General features: G+C 42.3%; 1 protein-coding gene across 1 annotated transcript in view; it reads right to left on the bottom strand.

The window, feature by feature from the left end:
- Positions 1 to 554: 554 nt before the first annotated feature.
- Positions 555 to 11,155, bottom strand: part of GABRA3 (gamma-aminobutyric acid type A receptor subunit alpha3) — a 335,334-nt gene continuing 324,733 nt past the window's right edge. The window contains exon 10 of the mRNA XM_081793915.1: positions 555 to 1,795. Coding sequence (XP_081650041.1) covers positions 1,460 to 1,795 — 336 coding nt within the window. The 3' untranslated portion in view covers positions 555 to 1,459. The remainder of the gene's footprint in view (positions 1,796 to 11,155) is intronic.

Below are 11,155 nucleotides of genomic sequence, written 5' to 3'. Positions count from 1 at the left end.
AAGAACAAATGAGATCAAATGGCCCTAAATAATATATTATCAACCTGGTTATAATAATTTACTTGACTCAAAAACCAACTAGACTTCAATTCACCCCTCTAAGAATTGGCATCAATAGAGAACCAGAGTTTGCTGACAAGGTGAGAGCAAATTTCTTAGGCCTGGGCTAGCATTTGGGGTGTGGAGGGCATGGAAGGAAGAATTTGACTTTCACCTGCCAGTGGCTTTCTCTTCTGAGCCAGACTTCAAGCTTCCACCACCCAGCCCAAATCTCTTACCCCATCCAATATTTGACTAGTTGCCTTGGCAGGGAGGTGACTTTCCTCTCTAATTAAAAAAAAAATATTATATAGGGGCGCCTGGGTGGCGCAGTCGGTTAAGCGTCCGACTTCAGCCAGGTCACGATCTCGCGGTCCGTGAGTTCGAGCCCCGCGTCAGGCTCTGGGCTGATGGCTCGGAGCCTGGAGCCTGTTTCCGATTCTGTGTCTCCCTCTCTCTCTGCCCCTCCCCCGTTCTTGCTCTGTCTCTCTCTGTCCAAAAATAAATAAAAAACGTTGAAAAAACAAATTAAAAAAAAATATTATATAGGCATTTGATCTAGATCTTTTTGTTTCTGTTTGTCTGTTTTTAGTATAAATTACAAAAATACTTGATCCTTTTCCTGAAGAGTTTGCAGGCAGTAATGAGTCCAAACTAAGTAGTGTCCAGCTGGCTACAAAGGTGTGGGGGAGGGTCAAAGAACTTAAGAGAGCTTTCCCAAAGGAGAGATATACCAAAGAGGGTACTATTTTCCTGAGGGGGTGAAACTGGCAGGGCATCAGCCATCTTTAGACCAGGCTGGCCTAGTTGATTCTGTTTTGGCTATCTATCATTAACAGTGGTAAGCCTCAACTGTCCCCACTAACCTCCAAGCCAATAAAAAGGCTGGAGCCATGTTTAGAGGTTAGCACTGGCTCCTGCCTTTGCTATCAGTACTTATACCTAGTGGGCCGTGGTGTAGGCAAGGGAGGTGGCAGACCAGGACCACATGGGATAGCCTGGCTCCCTCAGGAGTTAGAATCATATGATCTGGACCAGTCAACAATCTTCTTTGGTCTGGACCACTCAAATAGCCAAGGCTCCCACTACAGGTAATAGAGTCTCCTGTTCTTTCTGCAGTGGACAGAGTGCAATAAAATACATGCAGTGCCCTCAGCTGGGGGAGACTGGCAGACTAAGGTGAGCAACTGAACAAATGGCAGTGTTTGGCTCTGATGAGGGTATACTCAGCAATGTCAAAGGGGCAGGTAATTTTTCTGTTATTATTTTTTCACTGAGACTCATAAATATGAATTGAGAGTCACAGCTTGGTAGAGAGTTAAAAAGAAGAGTCCTGAAACACAGAAAGGGGAGCCCTGGGGTTCGGGTGCCTGGATGCTTCCTAGGGTATACAGTGCTCTGGTTGCTGCATCACCACTATCTATTGTTTGCGGATCATGCCCTTGATAGCTGACTCCCTGTTGACATAGGTGGCCCAATAGACTAGATTAAAAATGGCAAAGAGCACAGGAAAGATGATGCGGGAAATTTTGTCAACCTTGCTGACACTGTTGTAGGTCTTGGTCTCAGTTGGGATGTCCTGCACGTAGGTGGTCTTGGGTGAAGCAATAATTGTTGGGGTTGAGGAGGCACTGGGAGCAGCGCCCTTGGAGATGGTGGAGAACTCAGTGTCCTTGGCCAGGTTGATGGGATAGGTGGTTCCCACGATGTTGAAGGTGGTGCTGGTTTTCTTTGTTGGGGCTGCTGGTGTTTTCTTCTAGGAGTCAGAAAAAGTAGGGAGAAGGGGGGATAAAACAAAAGCTAATTAATTCATTACACAGATCATCTTCAGAGGCTTTAGGGAGGAGGAACCATGAGGGAAGTTAAGAAACAGGGGCTAGGAAGCCAATAGCACTGAGTAGCCAGGTTTGTATCTAAGGATAATTGAAGATGAATTTGAAAACAGAAAACTTGCATCATCCTGGTTTACTAGTTATGTGGCTTTGGCCAAGTCACTTATCTTTGAGTTTTAGTCTCTTCATCTGTAAAATGAAAATCAAAATATTTGGCAGGGTTGTTGAGAGGATCAGATGAAAGAATGGTGCTAAGAATCACTGGAAAACTGTGAAATATTGGTCACATGTAGGATCTTATATAATCATGGGATTTGATCCTCACAGTAACCCTAACAAGTAGATAGGTGAGATTACTCCCATTTGACAGATGATAAAACTCAGCCTCAGACTGAGTAGCAGAGCCCACACTAGCCACCTCGGCTCCTGACTTTAATCCAGAGCTGCACTGTGCTGCTTTCTATAGGTGCGAGGCACTTTTTGGTTACCCGAGAAATAACTCCAAAAGGCTTCAACCATCAAGTGGCACATCCCCTGTGAGGAAGAGAGCTATATGAGTCTGAAAGTCATTTCATCTTAAAGACACAACAAATACTATGGCATGTTTACATGCATCATTACAACAGTATCTCACCCTTCATGCACTGTAAATGTGTTCAAGCTAGGGAGCACCCCAGAGTTTTCTACTCTCTCATGGCTGTAGGCAGGGGCCAAGACCTCCTCAGGGAGCTATGCAAATATTTCCCTCTGATACAGCAAAGGCAGGAAGAGCCAGAGTCTTGCTATGACATTGCCTTTTGTAATTTTTTTTTTAGAATTAAAAAAAAAAGGGAAACAAACATGCACATATGTGCCCATTTGTTCCTAACTATATAATTTGTGTACACATGGACCTTCATGTAGAAAAAACAGAGCTCAGATCTAGATCAGAAGAGAGAGGCTGATGAAGGGGAAGCCAAAGGCAGTGACAGTGCATAGTCTACAGTGTTTGCTGCCTCCCTCTGTAGTCTGGCCTTTTCTTCTTTCCATCCCTTTTTGTTTCTAAGGAAAAGTGAAGATAGAGGAGCTTCAGAAATGCCCAAGAGTGTTTGATGAAAAGTGACAACTACTTGTATTACCTTAATTTCACACACCTCACATTGTTCCCTTTCTCAATGTTATTTTCTTCCCAGCATGTGTATTTTACTTTACTCCTTCCTACTTGTTTCTTTCCAGGGTTTTTCTACTCCCAGTCTTTTACTGACTGCTTTATCCTAATATCTTTCTTTTCTTTTCTTTACACCATTTTGATCTTTTTTTTTTTTCCGTTTAGACCATACTGCCATTTACTTTCCTGATCCTAGTAACTTTGCCAAATACTTACTGAATACCTACTGGGCCAGAAACTATGCTAGGCATTTAGGGATAGGTGGGAGGGTTAAAAGATGAGTCCATTTCAGTCCCTGTTGTCCAGAGGTTTACAGTACAGTGGGGGAGAGGGCTGTAGGAACACATGAGTGCCATATAATGTGATCAGTGTTCTAATAGATATGAGCAAACTATGATTGGAATTCAGTAAAGTGAGGGGCAAAGTACCTACAGGTATTGGAAAAGGTGGCTCAGAGAAGATAATGAGGCTTGTGATCTGTGTCACAGAAGATGAGCAGGAACTCGCCAGTTGAAGATGCAGCACAGGTCAAGGGCACTGCTTGCTTGAGGGATGACAAGAAGTCTGCTATAGCTGGATCACAGTGTACATGACAAAGGCCTTGTATGCCATGCCCTCCTGACTTCCCATCCTGACTTTAGGGTTTTAAATGAGAGAGGGGGAGTGGGGCAAATGAAAGATTGTTGGTTTAAGTAAATGAACAGTCTCACTAATAGGACTTTTATAAAGCAATACTCTTCTTTCTCTTTGAGAATTGCAGCCACAATGCTGTAAGTGGAAGGAGCACAGAACTCTAAGGCTTCTAAGAGCCTTGTAAATTCCTTAAATACTACATGGGACTCATTTATAATTAGCAACTTCATTGTGCAAATAGAGGCCTGCTGCTAAATGCCTCTGCTATTAAATAAAAGAGCACTTTGTTTTCCTTATTAATTTGCTTAGTAATCTCTTTTTTGTGGGTAGAAAAAAACAGGAAAGAAAAGAACCCACTATCCTGACTTTGCTATAAGCTTTCACATGTTATTTAATTTAGTCACATATAAGCTGGTTATAACCAAATCTCTGAAACAATCATTCCAAACAGCAAATACTTTCTGTAGCTCCATAAGCACTTTGTGTTCTATAGGTGAGAAGAAGCAGCAGTTGATTTAATCTCAGATTTCTAAAGGAATAAAGGAAAATTACCTTCTAATTCCTCTTGCCCTTTCCAACATGGTACATTTTAATCAGCCATTCTAATTTTTACCTAAATTGTCAAAGAAGGAAATCAAAGCAAAAGTTGTAGTGTCAAGGAGACAGAAGCAGGAGACAGAGATTAATGGTTAATATTTTTCCATTTCTGTATCTAGTTTTTGATTTGATAGATACAAACTAGACTGACTTAATTTTGACCAAGTTGTGATTTTATTCCTTCCTAGCCCAGTGCCTGGTTTAGGCATGTGATAGATGCTTACTGAATAAAAAGATGACCCCCTCCCATTGAAGATTCTCTTTTTTTTTTTTTTTTTTTAAATTATAACTTTTCTTATTGTGGCTGTTGTTCAAGGAATTTGGAAAGGATAGGTGATACAGGTGGAAAGAATAAAGTCTAAAAATAAGTATTGTTGCCTGAATGGTTTTGTTTTCAATTAAGCTCGTAGAGTTTTCTTAAGCTCTTTCCCCTTCCTGCCTCCCTCAGTCCCTCTGCCACTCCTTTCCTTGTTTTTTTTTTTTTTTTTTTTTCAATTATTTTTTTTTTATTTTTTTATTTTTTAATATATGAAATTTACTGTCAAATTGGTTTCCATACAACACACAGTGCTCATCCCAAAAGGTGCCCTCCTCAATACCCATCACCCACCCTGCCCTCCCTCCCACCCTGCCCTCCCTCCCACCCCCCATCAACCCTCAGTTTGTTCTCAGTTTTTAACAGTCTCCTATGCTTTGGCTCTCTCCCACTCTAACCTCTTTTTTTTTTTTTTTTTTTCTTTTCCTTCCCCTCCCCCATGGGTTTCTGTTATGTTTCTCAGGATCCACATAAGAGTGAAACCATATGGTATCTGTCTTTCTCTGTATGGCTTATTTCACTTAGCATCACACTCTCCAGTTCCATCCATGTTGCTACAAAAGGCCATATTTCATTTTTTCTCATTGCCACGTAGTATTCCATTGTGTATATAAACCACAATTTCTTTATCCATTCATCAGTTGATGGACATTTAGGCTCTTTCCATAATTTGGCTATTGTTGAGAGTGCCGCTATAAACATTGGGGTACAGGTGCCCCTATGCATCAGTACTCCTGTATCCCTTGGATAAATTCCTAGCAGTGCTATTGCTGGGTCATAGGGTAGGTCTATTTTTAATTTTCTGAGGAACCTCCACACTGCTTTCCAGAGCGGCTGCACCAATTTGCATTCCCACCAACAGTGCAAGAGGGTTCCTGTTTCTCCACATCCTCTCCAGCATCTATAGTCTCCTGATTTCTTCATTTTGGCCACTCTGACTGGCGTGAGGTGGTATCTGAGTGTGGTTTTGATTTGTATTTCCCTGATAAGGAGCGACGTTGAACATCTTTTCATGTGCCTGTTGGCCATCCGGATGTCTTCTTTAGAGAAGTGTCTATTCATGTTTTCTGCCCATTTCTTCACTGGGTTATTTGTTTTTCGGGTGTGGAGTTTGATGAGCTCTTTATAGATTTTGGATACTAGCCCTTTGTCCGATGTGTCATTTGCAAATATCTTTTCCCATTCCGTTGGTTGCCTTTTAGTTTTGTTGGTTGTTTCCTTTGCTGTGCAGAAGCTTTTTATCTTCATAAGGTCCCAGTAATTCACTTTTGCTTTTAATTCCCTTGCCTTTGGGGATGTGCCGAGTAAGAGATTGCTACGGCTGAGGTCAGAGAGGTCTTTTCCTGCTTTCTCCTCTAAGGTTTTGATGGTTTCCTGTCTCACATTCAGGTCCTTTATCCATTTTGAGTTTATTTTTGTGAATGGTGTGAGAAAGTGGTCTAGTTTCAACCTTCTGCACGTTGCTGTCCAGTTCTCCCAGCACCATTTGTTAAAGAGACTGTCTTTTTTCCATTGGATGTTCTTTCCTGCTTTGTCAAAGATGAGTTGGCCATACGTTTGTGGGTCTAGTTCTGGGGTTTCTATTCTATTCCATTGGTCTATGTGTCTGTTTTTATGCCAATACCATGCTGTCTTGATGATGACAGCTTTGTAGTAGAGGCTAAAGTCTGGGATTGTGATGCCTCCTGCTTTGGTCTTCTTCTTCAAAATTACTTTGGCTATTCGGGGCCTTTTGTGGTTCCATATGAATTTTAGGATTGCTTGTTCTAGTTTCGAGAAGAATGCTGGTGCAATTTTGATAGGGATTGCATTGAATGTGTAGATAGCTTTGGGTAGTATTGACATTTTGACAATATTTATTCTTCCAATCCATGAGCAGGGAATGTCTTTCCATTTCTTTATATCTTCTTCAATTACCTGCATAAGCTTTCTATAGTTTTCAGCATACAGATCTTTTACATCTTTGGTTAGATTTATTCCTAGGTATTTTATGCTTCTTGGTGCAATTGTGAATGGGATCAGTTTCTTCATTTGTCTTTCTGTTGCTTCATTGTTAGTGTATAAGAATGCAACTGATTTCTGCACGTTGATTTTGTATCCTGCAACTTTGCTGAATTCATGTATCAGTTCTAGCAGACTTTTGGTGGAGTCTATCGGATTTTCCATGTATAATATCATGTCATCTGCAAAAAGCGAAAGCTTGACTTCATCTTTGCCAATTTTGATGCCTTTGATTTCCTTTTGTTGTCTGATTGCTGATGCTAGAACTTCCAGCACTATATTAAACAGCAGCGGTGACAGTGGGCATCCCTGTCGTGTTCCTGATCTCAGGGAAAAAGCTCTCAGTTTTTCCCCGTTGAGGATGATGTTAGCTGTGGGCTTTTCATAAATGGCCTTTATGATCTTTAAGTATGTTCCTTCTATCCCGACTTTCTCAAGGGTTTTTATTAAGAAAGGGTGCTGGATTTTGTCAAAGGCCTTTTCTGCATCGATTGACAGGATCATATGGTTCTTCTCTTTTTTTTTGTTAATGTGATGTATCACGTTGATCGATTTGCGAATATTGAACCAGCCCTGCATCCCAGGAATGAATCCCACTTGATCATGGTGAATAATTCTTTTTATATGCTGTTGAATTCGATTTGCTAGTATCTTATTAAGAATTTTTGCATCCATATTCATCAGGGATATTGGCCTGTAGTTCTCTTTTTTTACTGGGTCTCTGTCTGGTTTAGGAATCAAAGTAATACTGGCTTCATAGAATGAGTCTGGAAGTTTTCCTTCCCTTTCTATTTCTTGGAATAGCTTGAGAAGGATAGGTATTATCTCTGCTTTAAACGTCTGGTAGAACTCCCCTGGGAAGCCATCTGGTCCTGGACTCTTATTTGTTGGGAGATTTTTGATAACCGATTCAATTTCTTCGCTGGTTATGGGTCTGTTCAAGCTTTCTATTTCCTCCTGATTGAGTTTTGGAAGAGTGTGGGTGTTTAGAAATTTGTCCATTTCTTCCAGGTTGTCCAATTTGCTGGCATATAATTTTTCATAGTATTCCCTGATAATTGTTTGTATCTCTGAGGGATTGGTTGTAATCATTCCATTTTCATTCATGATTTTATCTATTTGGGTCATCTCCCTTTTCTTTTTGAGAAGCCTGGCTAGAGGTTTGTCAATTTTGTTTATTTTTTCAAAAAACCAACTCTTGGTTTCGTTGATCTGCTCTACAGTTTTTTTAGATTCTATATTGTTTATTTCTGCTCTGATCTTTATTATTTCTCTTCTTCTGCTGGGTTTAGGCTGCCTTTGCTGTTCTGCTTCTATTTCCTTTAGGTGTGCTGTTAGATTTTGTATTTGGGATTTTTCTTGTTTCTTGAGATAGGCCTGGATTGCAATGTATTTTCCTCTCAGGACTGCCTTCGCTGCATCCCAGAGCGTTTGGATTGTTGTATTTTCATTTTCGTTTGTTTCCATATATGTTTTAATTTCTTCTCTAATTGCCTGGTTGACCCACTCATTCGTTAGTAGGGTGTTCTTTAACCTCCATGCTTTTGGAGGTTTTCCAGACTTTTTCCTGTGGTTGATTTCAAGCTTCATAGCATTGTGGTCTGAAAGTATGCATGGTATAATTTCAATTCTTGTAAACTTATGAAGGGCTGTTTTGTGACCCAGTATATGATCTATCTTGGAGAATGTTCCATGTGCACTCGAGAAGAAAGTATATTATGTTGCTTTGGGATGCAGAGTTCTAAATATATCTGTCAAGTCCATCTGATCCAATGTATCATTCAGGGCCCTTGTTTCTTTATTGACTGTGTGTCTAGATGATCTATCCATTTCTGTAAGTGGGGTGTTAAAGTCCCCTGCAATGACCACATTCTTATCAATGAGGTTGCTTATGTTTATGAGTAATTGTTTTATATATCTGGGGGCTCGGGTATTTGGCGCATAGACATTTATAATAGTTAGCTCTTCCTGGTGGATAGACCCTGTGATTATTATATAATGCCCTTCTTCATCTCTTGTTACAGCCTTTAATTTAAAGTCTAGTTTGTCTGATATAAGTATGGCTACTCCAGCTTTCTTTTGGCTTCCAGTAGCATGATAAATAGTTCTCCATCCCCTCACTCTCAATCTACAGGTGTCCTCAGATCTAAAATGAGTCTCTTGTAGACAGCAAATAGATGGGTCTTGTTTTTTTATCCATTCTGATACCCTATGTCTTTTGGTTGGCGCATTTAATCCATTTACATTCAGTGTTATTATAGAAAGATACGGGTTTAGAGTCATTGTGATGTCTGTATGTTTTATGCTTGTAGTGATGTCTCTGGTACTTTGTCTCACAGGATCCCCCTTAGGATCTCTTGTAGGGCTGGTGTCGTGGTGACAAATTCCTTCAGTTTTTGTTTGTTTGGGAAGACCTTTATCTCTCCTTCTATTCTAAATGACAGACTTGCTGGATAAAGGATTCTCGGCTGCATATTTTTTCTGTTTAGCACACTGTAGATATCGTGCCAAGCCTTTCTGGCCTGCCAAGTTTCAAAGGAGAGATCAGTCACGAGTCTTATAGGTCTCCCTTTATATGTGAGGGCACGTTTATCCCTTGCTGCTTTCAGAATTTTCTCTTTATCCTTGTATTTTGCCAGTTTCACTATGGTATGTCGTGCAGAAGATCGATTCAAGTTACGTCTGAAGGGAGTTCTCTGTGCCTCTTGGATTTCAATGCCTTTTTCCTTCCCCAGTTCAGGGAAGTTCTCAGCTATAATTTGTTCAAGTACCCCTTCAGCACCCTTCCCTCTCTCTTCCTCCTCTGGGATACCAATTATGCGTATATTATTTTTTTTTAGTGTATCACTTAGTTCTCTAATTTTCCCCTCATACTCCTGGATTTTTTTATCCCTCTTTCTTTCAGCTTCCTCTTTCTCCATAACTTTATCTTCTAGTTCACCTATTCTCTCCTCTGCCTCTTCAAGCCGAGCCATCGTGGATTCCATTTTGTTTTGCAATTCGTTTAAAGCGTTTTTCAACTCCTCGTGACTGTTCCTTAGTCCCTCGATCTTTGTGGCAAGAGATTCTCTGCTGTCCTGTATACTGTTTTCAAGCCCAGCGATTAATTTTATGACTATTATTCTAAATTCACTTTCTGTTATATTATTTAAATCCTTTTTGATCAGTTCATTAGCTGTTGTTATTTCCTGGAGATTCTTCTGAGGGGAATTCTTCCGTTTGGTCATTTTGGAGAGTCCCTGGCGTGGTGAGGACCTGCAGTGCACTTCCCCTGTGCTGTGGTGTATAACTGGAGTTAGTGGGCGGGGCCGCAGTCCGACCCGATGTCTGCCCCCAGCCCACTGCTGGGGCCACAGTCAGACTGGTGTGTGCCTTCTCTTCCCCTCTCCTAGGGGCAGGATTCACTGTGGGGTGGCGTGTCCCGTCTGGGCTACTTGCACACTGCCAGGCTTGTGTTGCTGGGGATCTGGCGTATTAGCTGGGGTGGGTAGGCAAGGTGCACGGGGGGTGGAGGGGCAGGCTTAGCTCGCTTCTCCTTAGGTGATCCACTTCAGGAGGAGCCCTGTGGCAGCGGGAGGGAGTCAGATCCGCTGCCGGAGGTTTGGCTCCGCAGAAGCACAGAGTTGGGTGTTTGCGTGGAGCGAGCAAGTTCCCTGGCAGGAACTGGTTCCCTTTGGGATTTTGGCTGGGGGATGGGCGGGGGAGATGGCGCTGGCGCCTTTGTTCCCCGCCAAGCTGAGCTCTGCTGTCCGGGGGCTCAGCAGCTCTCCCTCCCTTTGTCCTCCAGCCTTCCCGCTTTCCGAGCAGAGCTGTTAACTTATGACCTCCCAGACGCTAAGTCGCGCTTGCTGTCGGAAAACAGTCTGTCCGGCCCCTCCGCTTTTGCCAGCCAGACTCGGGGGCTCCGCTTGGCCGGCGAGCCGCCCCTCCGCCCCGGCTCCCTCCCGCCAGTCCGTGGAGCGCGCACCGCCTCACCGCCCTTCCTACCCTCTTCCGTGGGCCTCTAGTCTGCGCTTGACTCAGGAGACTCCCTTCTGCTAATCCTCTGGCGGTTTTCTGGGTTCTTTAGGCAGGTGTAGGTGGAATCTAAGTGATCGGCAGGACGCGCTGTGAGCCCAGCGTCCTCCTACGCCGCCATCTTCCGGCACTCCCATCCCATTGAAGATTCTCAATGTGACTTCCAGTTTGTACCTCCTTAGTCTTGACCTCTCCTATACAGAGAACATATCTCTATAGTTTAGCTGGGAGTAATTCCCATACCACCAAACTGAAATTGATTCCTCCAAATTCCCCCAAGCAGTATTACTCCCAGAATACCTTTTCTTTTAGAAAGCCACCTCATGTGGGTTTTGAGAAGTGCCAACTATAGGGTTGGAGCGCTGAATGTACTTGATACCCAGCCAGGACCTCAGAGTATATACAGATATAGTCCAATGCCTCTGTATCCACCCCCTAACATATATCCAAATTTCCTGAACCCTACTTTCCATAAGTGGGGCAAAGTAATAGCATATATACTATAAGGGATTCAAAGACAAATCAGAAAAGTGACAAGAAAAGTCCAAGACCAGATGGCTTCATGAGTGAATT

This window comes from Panthera onca, chromosome X (genome assembly GCF_046562875.1).
Source record: "Panthera onca isolate mPanOnc1 chromosome X, mPanOnc1 haplotype 2, whole genome shotgun sequence".
Lineage (NCBI taxonomy): Eukaryota > Metazoa > Chordata > Mammalia > Carnivora > Felidae > Panthera > Panthera onca.
The sequence above is the reverse complement of the archived record's forward strand: the minus strand, read 5'-3'. Positions and strand labels throughout refer to the sequence as shown.